This window comes from Schistocerca nitens, chromosome 10 (genome assembly GCF_023898315.1).
Source record: "Schistocerca nitens isolate TAMUIC-IGC-003100 chromosome 10, iqSchNite1.1, whole genome shotgun sequence".
Classification (NCBI taxonomy): domain Eukaryota; kingdom Metazoa; phylum Arthropoda; class Insecta; order Orthoptera; family Acrididae; genus Schistocerca; species Schistocerca nitens.
In genome coordinates this window covers 160,593,605-160,611,647 of record NC_064623.1, presented here as the reverse complement: position 1 = coordinate 160,611,647, position 18,043 = coordinate 160,593,605, and the positions used below count along the sequence as shown (strand labels likewise).

Below are 18,043 nucleotides of genomic sequence, written 5' to 3'. Positions count from 1 at the left end.
TCAAGTCTTTCCTCCAGTGAAAAATTTAATTTTTTACTTGCAGACAATTATTATCTGTCCGTGATCACTTTTTGGGAGTGATTATCACATCCACAAGAAAACCTAAATCGGGCAAGGTAGAAGAATCTTTTTACCCATTCGCCAAGTGTACAAGTTAGGTGGGTCGACAACATATTCTACATCTACATCTACATCTACATTTATACTCCGCAAGCCACCCAACGGTGTGTGGTGGAGGGCACTTTACGTGCCACTGTCATTACCTCCCTTTCCTGTTCCAGTCGCGTATGGTTCGCGGGAAGAACGACTGTCTGAAAGCCTCCGTGCGCGCTCTAATCTCTCTAATTTTACATTCGTGATCTCCTCGGGAGGTATAAGTAGGGGGAAGCAATATATTCGATACCTCATCCAGAAACGCACCCTCTCGAAACCTGGCGAGCAAGCTACACCGCGATGCAGAGCGCCTCTCTTGCAGAGTCTGCCACTGGAGTTTATTAAACATCTCCGTAACGCTATCACGGTTACCAAATAACCCTGTGATGAAACGCGCCGCTCTTCTTTGGATCTTCTCTATCTCCTCCATCAACCCGATCTGGTACGGATCCCACACTGATGAGCAATATTCAAGTATAGGTCGAACGAGTGTTTTGTAAGCCACCTCCTTTGTTGATGGACTACATTTTCTAAGCACTCTCCCAATGAATCTCAACCTGGTACCCGCCTTACCAACAATTAATTTTATATGATCATTCCACTTCAAATCGTTCCGCACGCATACTCCCAGATATTTTACAGAAGTAACTGCCACCAGTGTTTGTTCCGCTATCATATAATCATACAATAAAGGATCCTTCTTTCTATGTATTCGCAATACATTACATTTGTCTATGTTAAGGGACAGTTGCCACTCCCTGCACCAAGTGCCTATCCGCTGCAGATCTTCCTGCATTTCGCTACAATTTTCTAATGCTGCAACTTCTCTGTATACTACAGCATCATCCGCGAAAAGCAGCATGGAACTTCCGACACTATGTCATCACGCACATGCCGTCACCAGTGTGGTATAGAACGTATCAGACGCGTTTTCCTGTGGAGGAATCGGTTGACCTATGACCTTGCGATCAAATGTTTTCGGTTCCCATTGGAGAGGCACGTCCTTTTGTCTACTAATCGCACTGTTTCGCGGTGCGGTCGCAAAACACAGACACTAAACTTATTACAGTGAACAGAGACGTCAACTAACGAACGGACAGATCATAACTTTGCGAAAATAAAGAAAGTAAATTTTACACTCGAGGGAAGACTTGAACCAAGGACCTCTCGTTCCGCAGCTGCTCACGCTAACCACTTTTTTTCCAGTTTATTAGTCATAACATTCCACAGTAGCACATAATTTTCAACTGACATTTAAAAGTAATAAAACATACTAAAATTAATTACAGGTTCCTTGGCATTTTAGAAAAAATCAAAGTCTAAACCAGATAGTGATGTTCGTCACTTGATCGCATTTGTTTTTCAAAGATCAAATTGTCTCTCGTTTCTTCATGTTCAGAATCGCATCATCGGAAATGGAGTTCACATGACTGTTCTTCTGAGGAAGTTGGCGTATGTGTCATAATAATTATTCATGCGTAGTAGCTTGTGATGCTGGTCGGAAATGTACGTCCAAAAATCTCCTTCGTTCCTTTCTTTACTGGACAGCAGGTAAAATACCGCGTGTCCCTTCAACTAGTTGACGGCATTTTTCTTCCAGGTGGGGTACAGTTCTTCTTCCGGGTATAAAAGGCACGCTGGCGTTATCAAATAGGGCGGTTTTCTCTGCATAGTTGCTGATTTTTTTCTGATTGACAACCATATATTATTCGCATTTCCACAGACAAATTGATGTTCATCTGTATCAATCAGGTTGCAAGTGGTACACAAAGGGGAATCAGCCAGGTGAATGGAATGTAGTCTGGAGTTCGTTGGGAATTTCCTATTCACAAAATAGTACCACAATGACCGCACTTTTCTTGGTAAATACGGGTGGTGTATGTTCCTCCAGATATAACGCCAAGAGTGACAGACGTATTTTTGTTCTATGATGTTCTTGGTCTGAAACTTCATTAAGTTTTGGTATATTTTCTTGACTTTGATGACATCTTTCTCACGTGTTCCCAGTCTAATGTAGCTATATTTGTAAGTAGGTTATTTAGGTATTCTTATTGGTAACGCCACGTAGCGCTCTGTATGAAAATCACTGGCTGTGCTGTGTGCAGTCTGAGGCTAGTTTGCATTGTTGTCTGCCATTGTAGTGTTGGGCAGCTGGATGTTAAGAGCGCGTAGCGTTGCGCAGTTGGAGCTGAGCCGCCAGCAGTGGTGGATGTGGGGAGAGAGATGGCGGAATTTTGAAATTTGTAAGACTGGATGTCATGAACTGATATATATATTATGACTTTTGAACACTATCAAGGTAAATACATTGTTTGTTCTCTATCCAAATCTTTCATTTGCTAACTATGCCTATCAGTAGTTAGTGCCTTCAGTAGTTTGAATCTTTTATTTAGCTGGCAGTAGTGGCGCTCGCTGTATTGCAGTAGTTTGAGTAACGAAGATTTTTGTGAGGTAAGTGATTTGTGAAACGTATAGGTTAATGTTAGTCAGGGCCATTCTTTTGTAGGGATTTTTGAAAGTCAGACTGCGTTGCGCTAAAAATATTGTGTGTCAGTTTAAGCACAGTCATGTATAATTGTTCAAAGGGAACGTTTCATATTCTACGAAGAAATGTTTTAGGTGGTAAAGCTCATTTGGGATGTGGTGAACGTCTATTGGGGCATCCTGGCTGGCCGGCACTATTTCATTTAACAAGAATGCGGCGACACTGTTGACTGACCGCTTCCACAGTTTATATGTTTTACAGACGTACAATGCTTGTGCTTTATCGTACACGTCTGTGAGATTCAATCCACCGTTCCCAGTCGGTGGAATCAATGTTTGGTACTTGACTTCGAAGATGTGGCCGCGGCTGACGAAGTGGCCAAAAGCAGCCAAAATCCTGTTCGCCACTTCCCTCGGCATTGGCACCACTGGGCCACGGCGCTTCTGAGCTCAGGCTATCCTTGATGTTGTGTATCTTGCGCATTGACTACTCAGTTCATATATTTTGCTTATTTTTTTCATAATTCCATACAACTTCTTCCTGTTTTCTCGATTGATCTGTGTTCAGTTTTTCAAGGCCTACCCACTGTGCCAATTTCTAACTAAATCTGAGGGGGGTGTGATGGCGAGGTTCCCTTGTGAGACAAAAAGAACGATGCACCACGACGTGATCGTACGAGTGAGACGGAATACGGCGGATGTGACGTGTACGCGCAAATAAATTTCCAAACAACTTACGGGAATTCATCCAGGTCATATTTGCAGCGACCGCCGATATTTCGGCGGGAGTACGCTGTCCTCGATGATGAGTGTTCATCGGAGGTGAGGGTATCATCTGGAGTGCCCCAGGGAAGTGTGGTAGGTCCGCTGTTGTTTTCTGTCTACATAAATGATCTTTTGGATAGGGTGGATAGCAATGTGCGGCTGTTTGCTGATGATGCTGTGGTGTACGGGGAGGTGTCGTCGTTGAGTGACTGTAGGAGGATACAAGATGACTCGGACAGGATTTGTGATTGGTGTAAAGAATGGCAGCTAACTCTAAATATACAGGGCTATTACAAATGATTGAAGCGATTTCATAAATTCACTGTAGCTCCATTCCTTGACATATGGTCACGACACACTACAGATACGTAGAAAAACTCATAAAGTTTTGTTCGGCTGAAGCCGCACTTCAGGTTTCTGCCGCCAGAGCGCTCGAGAGCGCAGTGATACAAAATGGCGACAGGAGCCGAGAAAGCGTATGTCGTGCTTGAAATGCACTCACATCAGTCAGTCATAACAGTGCAACGACACTTCAGGACGAAGTTCAACAAAGATCCACCAACTGCTAACTCCATTCGACGATGGTACGCGCAGTTTAAAGCTTCTGGATGCCTCTGTAAGGGGAAATCAATGGGTCGGCCTGCAGTGAGCGAAGAAACGGTTGAACGCGTGCGGGCAAGTTTCACGCGTAGCCCGCGGAAGTCGACGAATAAAGCAAGCAGGGAGCCAAACGTATCACAGCCCTCGGTTTGGAAAATCTTACGGAAAAGGCTAAAGCAGAAGCCTTACCGTTTACAATTGCTACAAGCCCTGACACCCGATGACAAAGTCAAACGCTTTGAATTTTCGGCGCGGTTGCAACAGCTCATGGAAGAGGATGCGTTCAGTGCGAAACTTGTTTTCAGTGATGAAGCAACATTTTTTCTTAATGGTGAAGTGAACAGACACAATGTGCGAATTTGGGCGGTAGAGAATCCTCACGCATTCGAGCTCGCATCAACGATGCTTTCGAACTCATTGATGGGGACATGCTGCGCCGAGTGTGGGAGGAACTTGATTATCGGCTTGATGTCTGCCGAATCACTAAAGGGGCACATATCGAACATTTGTGAATGCCTAAAAAAACTTTTTGAGTTTTTGTATGTGTGTGCAAAGCATTGTGAAAATATCTCAAATAATAAAGTTATTGTAGAGCTGTGAAATCGCTTCAATCATTTGTAATAACCCTATAGTTAAATGTAAATTAATGCAGATGAATAGGAAAAAGAATCCTGTAATGTCTAAATACTCCATTAGTAGTGTAGCGCTTGACGCAGTCACGTCCATTAAATATTTGGGCGTAACATTGCACAGCGATATGAATTGGGACAAGCATGTAATGGCAGTTGTGGGGAAAGCGGATAGTCTTCGGTTTTTGGGAAGATGTGGTTCATCTGTAAAGGAGACCGCTTATAAAACAGTAATACGACCTATTCTTGAGTACTGCTCGAGCGTTTGGGATCCCTATCAGATCGGATTGAGAGAGGACATAGAAACAATTCAGAGGCGGGCTGCTATCCACTGTGCCAACTAATAACTAAATCTGGTCAACCACCTCTGTAGGTGTCCACAAGCAGGTGTCCAGATGCGTGACAGTCCAGTGTCCCAGCCCTGTCCTGTCGGAGTGCGGGGGCGGCCACCCACCTGGTGCGGCTGATGAGTGCCGTGGCGAGACCCCGGCCGCGCGCCGCGCCGTCCACGCTCAGGATGCGCACCTCGAGCTGGCGGCGGTCGGCCGGGTTCGGGAAGCGCTGCGCGAGCGCCGCCGAGGCGCGGCCGTCGACGAAGGCGAGCAGCTGCAGGATGCGCCGGAAGCGCGGGTTGGGGCACTGCGCAGCCGCCGCCTCCCCCTCCGCCTCGCCGCCCGGCTCGTGGATGCCGTTGATGCAGACCGCCAGCAGCTCGCCCGACGCCGCGTCCACCGCCATCAGCGACAGGTCTGCAACATCGCGCCACGCAACGTTACCTAGGCGGGTAGCCACAGTACCCCAGACACACGCTCACTAAACTACGAGGGCTGTCCAGAAAGTAAGTTACGATTGATCGCGAAATGAAAATCACAGTGAAAATCAGAAATGTTTCATTTGTAACAGTTAGCTACACCTTTCACCTACTTCTCTACATCTACATCTATACTCCGCGAGCCACCTTACGGTGTGTGGCGGAGGGTACTTATTGTACCACTATCTGATCCCCCCTTCCCTGTTCCATTCACGAATTGTGCGTGGGAAGAACGACTGCTTGTAAGTCTCCGTATTTGCTCTAATTTCTCGGATCTTTTCGTTGTGATCATTACGCGAGATATATGTGGGCGGTAGTAATATGTTGCCCATCTCTTCCCGGAATGTGCTCTCTCGTAATTTCGATAATAAACCTCTCCGTATTGCGTAACGCCTTTCTTGAAGTGTCCGCCACTGGAGCTTGTTCAGCATCTCCGTAACGCTCTCGCGCTGACTAAATGTCCCCATGACGAATCGCGCTGCTTTTCGCTGGATCATGTCTATCTCTTCTATTAATCCAACCTGGTAAGGGTCCCATACTGATGAGCAATACTCAAGAATCGGACGAACAAGCGTTTTGTAAGCTACTTCTCTCGTCGATGAGTCAAATTTTCTTAGAATTCTTCCTATGAATCTCAACCTGGCGCCTGCTTTTCCCACTATTTGTTCTACGTAGTCGCCGTTATGACTCAGACATTCGTCGTAGCGTTGTACCAACTTTCCAATACCCTCATCGTAGAAGGCAGCCGCCAGTACTTTCCGCCAATTCTCTATGCTGGCGTAATGCTCGTTGTCTGTGCCAAAATGTTGTCTTCATAGCCAGCGGTTCGTTTGAGCAGAGATGAAACTCAGTGGGAGACAATTACGGGCTGCATTGTGGGTACCCAAACATTTCCAATTGAAACGATGCAGGAACATCTTCATTGCCTTCATGAGGCTGAGAATTGTCTTGAAGAAGAAACCGCACGACACCTATGTAATGTTGGTTGCATAGCTTCAGGGGAAAATTCTCACCAGGCCCTCGTACTTGGTGGGAGACACTATTTTCTATAACATCTTTACGCGCTCACTAAGAGCTTAGGAATGAAAAGAGCGACATAATTCTACCTAGAGTCATACTAGAGACACTGCCCGACACATCTTTGCAAAGCTTTATCGGATTTTCATAGTCGTTTCCATTTCGAGACCGATCATAACTTACTTTCTGGACAGCCCTCGTGCTGTAAGCGTCTACAGGCCGTAAACCGTAACTGTCAACAAAGTATGAGGGTATTTCGGAAAGTAAAGATACACCATACGCCAGAGGAACAGAAGAGTTTTGCCAAACAAGTTGGCAACACTGGTGTTAACCTTGCACCGTTAGCTTTCTCCTCGCGGTCGTTCGGCAGTTGAACATTGTTTCTGGATAGAGTAGGTCGTGTTTAAAATGGCTGCGCCGATTCAGAATCCCACCAAATACGAAGTGCGCTCCGTCATACGTTTTCTTCATGCAATAGGTCAGCGACCAGTGCATATTCACAAAGAAATTCTTTCTGTTAATGGAAACATTATGAATCGACAAAATGTAACGAAATGGTGTCGTCATTTCTCTGAAGGTAGGACTGTAAGCATCTATAGGCCGTAAACCATAACTGTCAACAAAGTATGAGGGTATTTCGGAAAGTAAAGATACACCGTACGCCAGAGGAACAGAAGAGTTTTTCCAAGCAAGTTGGCAACACTGGTGTTAACCTTGAGCCGTTAGCTTTCTCCTCGCGGTCGTTCGGCAGTTGAACATTGTTTCTGGATGGAGTAGGTCGTGTTTAAAATGGCTGCGCCGATTCAGAATCCCGCCAAATGCGAAGTGCGCTCCGTCATACGTTTTCTTCATGCAATAGTTCAGCGACCAACGCATATTCACAAAGAAATTCTTTCTGTTAATGGGAACATTATGAATCGACAAAATGTAACGAAATGGTGTTTTCATTTCATTGAAGGTAGGACTGTAAGCATCTACAGGCCGTAAACCGTAACTGTCAACAAAGTATGAGGGTATTTCGGAAAGTAAAGATACACCGTACGCCAGAGGAACAGAAGAGTTTTTCCAAGCAAGTTGGCAACACTGGTGTTAACCTTGCACCGTTAGCTTTCTCCTCGCGGTCGTTCGGCAGTTGAACATTGTTTCTGGATGGTGTAGGTCGTGTTTAAAATGGCTGCGCCGATTCAGAATCCCGCCAAATGCGAAGTGCGCTCCGTCATACGTTTTCTTCATGCAATAGGTCAGCGACCAGCGGATATTCACAAAGAAATTGTTAAATTGTTTCTGTTTATGGGAACATAGTGAATCGACAAAATGCAACGAAATGGTGTCGTCACTTCTCTGATGGTAGGACTGACGTTCGTGACGAACAAAGAACAGGTCGGCCGTCTGTGATCTCTGATGCCCTTCTTCGGAGAACGGAGGAAGCAATTCGTGCGAATAGACGTCTCACATTGAAAGAATTGCATCAGATCATACCGGAAGTGTCAATGACAACTCTTTATGACGTTGTGACTGTCAAGTTAGCGTACAGGAAATTGCGTGCTCGCTGGGTTCCAAAACTGTTAACGGAAGAACACAAACAGAAAAGGATGGGCTTTGCACTCGACTTCCTCACACGCTATGCTGAACCACGTGATGAGTTCCCTGATCACATTGTGACAGGTGACGAGCGTGGGTTTATCACCATACACCTGAATCCAAGCCACAATCAATGCAATGGCACCATTCGAATTCATCAAAAGCCAAGAAATGCAAAACGTCGATTTCAGCGAAGAAAATCATGGCTTGTGTTTCTTGGGACAGGCAAGGCATTCTTCTGTTCGAATTTATGTCTCCTGGAACGACAGTTAATGCTGCTGCATATTGCCAGATTTTGAAACGTCTTCGAAGGGCAATTGAAAACAAACACAGGGGAATGCTGACAAGTGGAGTCCGCTTCCTTCATGACAACGCTCGGCCTCACAAAGCGCTCGTAATCAAAGCATTGCTCAAACAATTCAAACGGGACGTATTGGACCATCCGCCATACAGCCCGGACCTTGCGCCGACCGACTTCCATGTCTTCCGTTACCTGAAGTCACATCTTGGTGGAAAATCATTCCACGACGATGAAGAGATCAAAGATGATTCACGATAAAGGACGACAACCAAAACAGTTGCAGGATAAAAATTTATTAAAATTCTTGACCAAGGTTTCGGTACATATAAATATACCTTCATCAGAAGTAAAAAATCCAAAATTAGATCATGCAATGGAAATTAATAAAACAATTGTGCCTTTGCATGATGTAATTTTAGATTTTTTACTTCTGATGAAGGTATATTTATATGTACCGAAACCTTCGCCAAGAATTTTAATAAATTTTTATCCTGCAACTGTTTTGGCTGTCGTCCTTTATCGTGAACAATTTCAACAGTTGCTGTTGCAGCCATGTTTAAAATCGTGATCAAAGATGAAGTTGAAATGTGGTTCCGACAACAGGCGGCAACCTTATATGACTGTGGGACACAAAAGCTTGTGCACCGACTTAACAAATGTTTGGATAACGGGGGTGATTGTGTCGAAAAATAACAAATAATCCAATTAATAAGTTGTAACTGACGTTGCCTAAATAAATGTTCTATTTAAGGACTGCGAGCCACTGTATCTTTACTTTTCGAAATGCCCTCGCATCTCAGTTACTTCGAAATTCGGAATACCGGGCAACATCGGCTGTAGATTTCATTTGTAATTCGGGAAAATTTGTACTGGACCAGGACTCGGACACGGATCTCCCGCTTGTCGCGAGCAGAAGCCTTAACTGCTTCGGCTATCCGTACACGCCACCTGGACCTAACCAAACTTCTATACAAACATCAAAAAACGTTTTGCATCACCTCTGCTCCGAGAGTTCCGGAACCTGTGCAGAAAACTGGAACAGAAATCAACATAATCATCATTTCCGCCATTTTTATTACTCATGAAAACAACGCATTGCACGTTGTACCACCATACAGCGAGACCTACAGAGGTGGTGGTCCAGATTGCTGTACACATCGGTACCTCTAATACCCAGCAGCACGACCTCTTGCATAGATGCATGCCTGTATTCGTCGTGGCATACTATCCACAAGTTCATCAAGGAACTGTTGTTCCAGATTGTCCTACTGCTCAATGGCAATTCGGCGTAGATCCCTCTGAGTGGTTGGTGGGCCACGTCGTCCATAAACAGCCCTTTTCAATCTATCCAACGCATGTTCGATCGGGTTCGTGTGTGGAGATCATGCTGGCCACTCTAGTCGAGCGATGTCGTTATCCTGAAGGAATTCATTCTCAAACTCGCCAATATGCTGCCGATACGGCATTCAAGTATCGTACAGCCGTTATGACACCTTCCACGACGAATAGCGCCGTACGTCGGTCCCACATAATGCCACCCCAAAACAGCAGGGAACCTCCACCTGTGTGCACTCGTTGAACAGTGTGTTTAAGGCGTTCAGCCAGACCAGGTTGCCTCCCAACACGTCTCCGACGATTGTTGAAGGCATATGCGACATTCATCGGTGAAGAAAACATGATGCCAACCCTTAGCGGGCCATTCGGCATGTTGTTGGGCCCATCTGTACCGCACTGCATGGTGTCGTGGTTGCAAAGATGGACCTCGCCATGGACGTCGGGAGTGAAGTTGCGCATCTTGCAGCCTACTGTGCACAGTTTGAGTCGTATCACGACGTTCTGTGGCTGCACGAAAAGCATTAGTCAACATAGTGGCGTTTCTGTCAGGATTCCTCCGTGCTATAATCCGAAGGTAGCGGTCATCCACTGCAGTATTATCCCTTGGGCAGTCTGAGCGAGGCATGTCATCGACAGCTCCTGTCTCTCTGTTGTTGTTGTTGTGGTCTTCAGTCCTGAGACTGGTTTGATGCAGCTCTCCACGCTACTCTATCCTGTGCAAGCTTCTTCATCTCCCAGTACCTACTGCAACCTACATCCTTCTGAAACAGCTTAGCCTATTCATCTCTTGGTTTCCCTCTACGATTTTTACCCTCCACGCTGCCCTCCAATACTAAATTGGTGATCCCTTGATGCCTCAGAACATGTTCTACCAACCGATCCCTTCTTCTGGTCAAGTTGTGCCACAAACTTCTCTTCTCCCCAATCCTATTCAGTAATTCCTCATTAGTTATGTGATCTACCCATCTAATCTTCAGCATTCTTCTGTAGCACCACATTTCGAAAGCTTCTATTCTCTTCTTGTCCAAACTATTTATCGTCCATGTTTCACATCCATACATGGCTACACTCCATACAAATACTTTCAGAAATGACTTCCTGACACTTAAATCTATACTCGATGTTAACAAATTTCTCTTCTTCAGAACTCTTTCCTTGCCATTGCTAGTCTACATTTTATATCCTCTCTACTTCGACAATCATCAGTTATTTTGCACCCCAAATAGCAAAACTCCTTTACTACTTTAAGTATCTCATTTCCTAATCTACTTCCCTCAGCATCACCCGACTTAATTCGACTACATTCCATTATCCTCGTTTTGCTTTTGTTGATGTTCATCTTATATCCTCCTTTCAAGACACTGCCATTCCATACAACTGCTCTTAAACGTCCTTTGCTGTCTCCGACGGAATTACAATGTCATCGGCGAACCTCAAAGTTTTTATTTCTTCTCCATGGATTTTAATACCTACTCCGAATTTTTCTTTTGTTTCCTTTACTGCTTGCTCAATATACAGATTGAATAACATCGGGGAGAGGCTACAAACCTGTCTTACTCCCTTCCCAACAACTGCTTCCCTTTCATGTCCCTCGACTCTTATAACTGCCATCTGGTTTCTGTACAAATTGTAAATAGCCTTTTGCTCCCTGTATTTTACCCCTGCCACCTTTAGAATTTGAAAGAGAGTATTCCAGTCAACATTGTCAAAAGCTTTCTCTAACTCTACAAATGCTAGAAACGTAGGTTTGCCTTTTCTTAATCTTTCTTCTAAGATAAGTCGTAAGGTCAGTATTGCCTCACGTGTTCCAGTATTTCTACGGAATCCAAACTGATCTTCCCCGAGATCGGCTTCTACTAGTTTTTCCATTCGTCTGTAAAGAATTCGTGTTAGTATTTTGCAGCTGTGGCTTATTAAACTGACTTCGGTAATTTTCACATCTGTCAACACCTGCTTTCTTTGGAATTGGAATTATTATATTCTTCTTGAAGTCTGAGGATATTTCGCCTGTCTCATACATCTTGCTCACCAGATTGTCACCAGTTTTGTCAGGACTGGCTCTCCCAAGGCCGTCAGTAGTTCCAATGGAACGTTGTCTACTCCAGGGACCTTGTTTCGACTCAGGTCTTTCAGTGCTCTATCAAACTCTTCACGCAGTATCGTATCTCCCATTTCATCTTCATCTACATCCTCTTCCATTTCCATAATACTGTCCTCAAGTACATCGCCCTTGTATAGACCCTCTATATACTCCTTCCACCTTTCTGCTTTCCCTTCTTTGCTTAGAACTGGGTTTCCATCTGAGCTCTTGATGTTCATACAAGTGGTTCTCTTATCTCCAAAGGTCTCTTTAATTTTCCTGTAGGCAGTATCTATCTTATCCCTAGTGAGATAAGCCTCTACATCCTTACATTTGTCCTCTAGCCATCCCTGCTTAGCCATTTTGCACTTCCTGTCGATCTCAATTTTGAGACGTTTGTATTCCTTTTTCCCTGCTTCATTTACTACATTTTTATATTTTTTCCTTTCATCAATTAAATTCAATATTTCTTCTGTTACCCAAGGATTACTACTAGCCCTAGTCTTTTTACCTACTTGATCCTCTGCTGCCTTCACTACTTCATCCCTCAAAGCTACCCATTCTTCTTCTACTGTATTTCTTTCCCCCATTCTTGTCAATTGTTCCCTTATGCTCTCCCTGAAACTCTGTACAACCTCTGGTTCTTTCAGTTTATCCAGGTCCCATCTCCTTAAGTTCCCACCTTTTTGCAGTTTCTTCAGTTTTAATATACAGGTCATAACCAATAGATTGTGGTCAGAGTCCACATCTGCCCCTGGAAATGTCTTGCAATTTAAAAAGTTGGTTCCTAAATCTCTGTCTTACCATTATATAATCTATCTGATACCTTTTAGTATCTCCAGGCTTCTTCCATGTATACAACCTTCTTTCATGATTCTTAAACCAAGTGTTATGATTAAGTTATGCTCTGTGCAAAATTCTACCAGGCGGCTTCCTCTTTCATTCCTTAGCCCGATCCATATTCACCTACTACGTTTCCTTCTCTGCCTTTTCCTACTACCGAATTCCAGTCATCCATGACTATTAAATTTTCGTCTCCCTTCACTATCTGAATAATTTCTTTTATTTCATCATACATTTCTTTAATTTCTTCGTCATCTGCAGAGCTAGTTGGCATATAAACTTGTACCACTGTAGTAGGTGTGGGCTTCGTGTCTATCTTGGCCACAATAATGCGTTCACTATGCTGTTTGTAGTAGCCAACCCGCACTCCTATTTTTTTTATTCATTATTAAACCTACTCCTGCATTACCCCTATTTGATTTTGTATTTATAACCCTGTATTCACCTGACCAAAAGTCTTGTTCCTCCTGTCACCGAACTTCACTAATTCCCACTATATCTAACTTTAACGTATCCATTTCCCTTTTTAAATTTTCTAACCTACCTGCCCGATTAAGGGATCTGTATCTCCTCCAAATCCGAACAACATCGCTTTGGTTCACTCCGAGACGCCTGGACACTTCATTTGTTGGGAGCCCTTCCTGGTACAAAGTAACAATGCGGACGCGATCGAACCGCGGTATTGACTATCTAGGCACGGTTGAACTACAGACAACACGAGCCATGTACCTCCCTCCTGGTGGAATGACTGGAACTGATCGGCTGGTTCAAATGGTTCAAATAGCTCTCAGCACTATGGGACTTAACATCTATGGCCATCAGTCCCCTAGAACTTAGAACTACTTAAATCTAACTAACCTAAGGACATCACACAACACCCAGTCATCACGAGGCAGAGAAAATCCCTGACCCCGCCGGGAATCGAACACGGGAACCCGGGCGCGGGAAGCGAGAACGCTAGCGCACGACCACGAGCTGCGGACAACTGATCGGCTGCCGGACCTCCTCCGTCTAATGGGCGCTGCTCATACAAGGCTGTTTACATCTTTATGTGGGTTTACTCAAAAATGGTTCAAATGGCTCTGAGCACTATGGGACTCAACTTCTGAGGTCATTAGTCCCCTAGAACTTAGAACTAGTTAAACCTAACTAACCTAAGGACATCACAAACATCCATGCCCGAGGCAGGATTGGAACCTGCGACCGTAGCGGTCTTGCGGTTCCAGACTGCAGCGCCTTTAACCGCACGGCCACTTCGGCCGGCTGTGGGTTTACTAATATCTCTGAACAGACAAAGGGACTGTGTCTGTGATACAGTATCCACAGTCAACGTCTATCTTCAGGAGTTCTGGGAACTGGGGTGATGCAAACCTTTTTTGATATATATATATTTTGCAGTAAAGTCAACAAAACAAAGGAGAACGTCACACATCGAAAACTTTAACTAAAATGGCATAATACAAAGAGAAAACACACTTGAAAATGGGAATCATTTCCCAAACGCGTCGTGGAAAATACGAAAATCGTGACTGGTAGCAGAAAAGTTATTTACAAACAAACCCACTGTTTTCACAGTCGCAGGCTTGAAAGAAACCAGTTACAGGTTACAAATGTTGCTGAAAGTGAAGTATGTCGTCGTGCACAGCAGCTTGCAAACACATTGTTCTTCGCAGTACTTTCCGAACAGTGGGGCACAGTATGTTCAGCTGTCTTAGTAAAACATCTTTGCGAGTAAAGCGCTGCTCAGCACGTCCAGACCGATGGTGATTGTCTGCAACCGTTATGCACACTGCTGTTTGTGTTTCAGCCTTACGTCGCCGTACAACTACCGGCGCCTAACGGCGAGCCACGATAATAAACACTACTAACAACGAAAATCTTGCAGCGCACAGTGTCAACATCATTCATATGAAGTATGGTACCCATACGGTAAATAATTTTCCGTCTATATTGGCTCAAGTAGCGGAAGTTTAATCATAACCACCCGCTATTGAAGTTACATTCTGTCCATACGTCTTAAGGCAGCGTAACTCACTGCACGCAAATTATCCAGATTACATTCTTCCAGTATTGGAGAATCAGAGCAATTACTCACTTCCAATAAACTCTTTGTGCATGTACACTATGCGACCAAAAGTGTCCGGACACCTGGCTGAAAATGACTTACAAGTTCGTGGCGTTCTACATCGGTAATGCCGGAATTCAATATGGTGTTGGCCCACCCTTAGCCTTGATGACAGCTTCCACTCTCGCAGGCATACGTTCAATCAGGTTGCTGGAAGGTTTCTTGGGAAATGGCAGCCCATTCTTCACGGAGTGCTGCAATGGGGAGAGGTATCGATGTCGGCCGGTGAGGCCTGGCACGAAGTCGGCGTTCCAAAACATCACAAAAGTGTTCTGTAGGAGTCAGGTCAGGACTCTGTGCAGCCCAGTCCATTACAGGGATGTTATTGTCGTGTAACCACTCTGCCGCAGGCCGTGCATTATGAACAGCTGCTCGATCGTGTTGAAAGATCCAATCGCCATCCCCGATTTGCTCTTCAACAGCGGGGAGCAAGAAGGTACTTAAAACATCAATGTAAGCTTCTGCTGTGACAGCGCCATGCAAAACAATAAAGGGTGCAAGCCCCCTCCATGAAAAACACGACCACATATAACACCACCGCCTCCGAATTTTACTGTTGGCACTACACACGCTTGCAAATGACGTTCACCGGGAATTCACCATATCCACACCCTGCCAGCGGATCGCCACATTGTGTACCGTGATTCGTCACTCCACACAACGTTTTTCCACTGTTCAATCGTCCAATTTTTACGCTCCGTACACCAAGCGAGGCGTCGTCTGGCATTTACTAGCGTGATTTGTGGCTTCTGAGCAGCCGCTCGACCATGAAATCCAAGTTTTCTCACCCCCCGCCTGTCACAGTGCTTGCAGTGGATCCTGATGCAGTTTGGAATTGCTGCAGTTTGGAATCGCTGCAGTTTGGAATTCCTGCAGTTTGGAATTCCTGCAGTTTGGAATTCCTGCAGTTTGGAATTCCTGCAGTTTGGAATTCCTGCAGTTTGGAATTCCTGTGTGGTGGTCTGGATAGATGTCCACCCATTACACATTACGACCCTCTTCAACTGTCGGCGACCTCTGTCAGTCAACAGACGAAGTCGGCCTGTAAGCTTTTGTGCTGTCCCGTGTCCCTTCACGGTTCCACTTCACTATCAATGTGCTGGTACTGCGAACGGCTGAAAGCAAGGGGAAACTACAGCCGTAATTTTTTCCCGAGGGCATGCAGCTCTACTGTATGGATAAATGATGATGGCGTCCTCTTGGGTAAAATATTCAGGAGGTAAAATAGTCCCCCATTCGGATCTCCGGGCGGGGACTACTCAGGAGGACGTCGTTATCAGGAGAAAGAAAACTGGCGTTCTGCGGATCGGAGCGTGGAATGTCAGGTCCCTTAATCGGGCAGGTAGGTTAGAAAATTTAAAAAGGGAAATGGATGCGTTAAAGTTGGATATAGTAGGAATTAGTGAAGTTCGGTGGCAGGAGGAACAAAACTTTTGGTCAGGTGAATACAGGGTTATAAATACAAAATCAAATAGGAGTAATGCAGGACTAGGTTTAATAATGAATAAAACAAAAGGAATGCGGGTAAGCTACTACAAGAAGCACAGCGAACGCATTGTTGTGGCCAAGATAGACACGAAGCCCACGCTTACGACAGTAGTACAAGTCTATATGCCAACTAGCTCTGCAGATGATGAAGAAATTGAAGAAATGTATGATGAAATAAATTTTTCAGATAGTGAAGGGAGACGAAAATTTAATAGTCATTGGTGGCTGGAATTTGGTAGTAGGAAAAGGTAGAGAAGGAAATGTAGTAGGTGAATATGGATTGGGGGTAAGAAATGAAAGAGGAAGCCGTCTGGTGGAATTTTGCACAGAGCACAACTTAATCATAGCTAACACATGGTTCAAGAATTATAAAAGAAGGTTGTATACATGGAAGAAGCCTGGAGATACTAAAAGATATCAGATAGATTATATAATGGTAAGACAGAGATTTAGGAACCAGGTTTTAAATTGTAAGACATTTCCAGGGGCAGATGTGGACTCTGACCACAATCTATTGGTTATGAACTGTAGATTAAAACTGAAGAAACTGCAAAAGGGTGGGTATTTAAGGAGATGGGACCTAGACATACTGACTAAACCAGAGGTTGTACAGAGTTTCAGGGAGAGCATACAGGAACAAATGACAAGAATGGGGGAAAGAAATACAGTAGAAGAAGAATGGGTAGCTTTGAGGCATGAAGTAGTGAAGGCAGCAGAGGATCAAGTAGGTAAAAAGACGAGGGCTAGTAGAAATCCTTGGCTGACAGAAGAAATATTGAATTTAATTGATGAAAGGAGAAAATATAAAATGCAGTAAATGAGGCAGGCAAAAAGAAATACAAACGTCTCAAAAATGAGATCGACAGGAAGTGCAAAATGGCTAAGCAGGGATGGCTAGAGGACAAATGTATGGATGTAGAGGCTTATCTCACTAGGGGTAAGATAGATACTGCCTACAGGAAAATTAAAGAGACGTTTGGAGAAAAGAGAACGACTTGTATGAATATCAAGAGCTCAGATGGGAACCCAGTTCTAAGCAAAGAAGGGAAAGCAGAAAGGTGGAAGGAGTATATAGAGGGTGTATACAAAGGCAATGTACTTGAGGGCAATGTTATAGAAATGGGAGATATGATACTGCGTGAAGGGTTTGATAGAGCACTGAAAGACCTGAGTCGAAACAAGGCCCCAGGAGTAGACAACATTCCATTGGAACTACTGACAGCCTCGGGAGAGCCAGTCCTGACAAAACTCTACCATCAAATGAGCAAAATGTATGAGACAGGGGAAATACCCTCAGACTTCAAAAGAATATAATAATTCCAATCCCAAAGATGGTGGTGGTGGTGGTTAGTGTTTAACGTCCCGTCGACAACGAGGTCATTAGAGACGGAGCACAAGCTCGGGTTAGGGAAGGATTGGGAAGGAAATCGGCCGTGCCCTTTCAAAGGAACCATCCCGGCATTTGCCTGAAACGATTTAGGAAAATCACGGAAAACCTAAATCAGGATGGTTGGAGACGGGATTGAACCGTCGTCCTCCCGAATGCGAGTCCAGTGTGCTAACCACTGCGCCACCTCGCTCGGTAATCCCAAAGAAAGCAGGCGTTGACAGATGTGAAAATTACCGAACTATCAGTTTCATAAGTCACGGCTGCAAAATACTAACGCGAATTCTTTACAGACGAATGGAAAAACTGGTGGAAGCCGACCTTGGGACAGATCAGTTTGGATTCCGTAGAAATATGGGAACACGTGAGGCAATACTGACCCTACGACTTATTTTAGAAGCTAGATTAAGAAAAGGCAAACCTACGTTTCTAGCATTTGTAGAC

The 18,043-nt window shown here is 44.6% G+C and overlaps 1 protein-coding gene across 3 annotated transcripts in view; it reads right to left on the bottom strand.

Annotated features, from left to right (window-relative positions):
- Nucleotides 1-18,043, bottom strand: part of LOC126210223 (arylalkylamine N-acetyltransferase 1-like) — a 269,395-nt gene that overhangs the window by 18,223 nt on the left and 233,129 nt on the right. For all 3 annotated transcript variants that reach the window (XM_049939406.1, XM_049939407.1, XM_049939405.1), the window contains exon 3: nt 5,086-5,380. In XM_049939406.1, the coding sequence (XP_049795363.1) occupies nt 5,086-5,380 (295 nt within the window). The remainder of the gene's footprint in view (nt 1-5,085; nt 5,381-18,043) is intronic.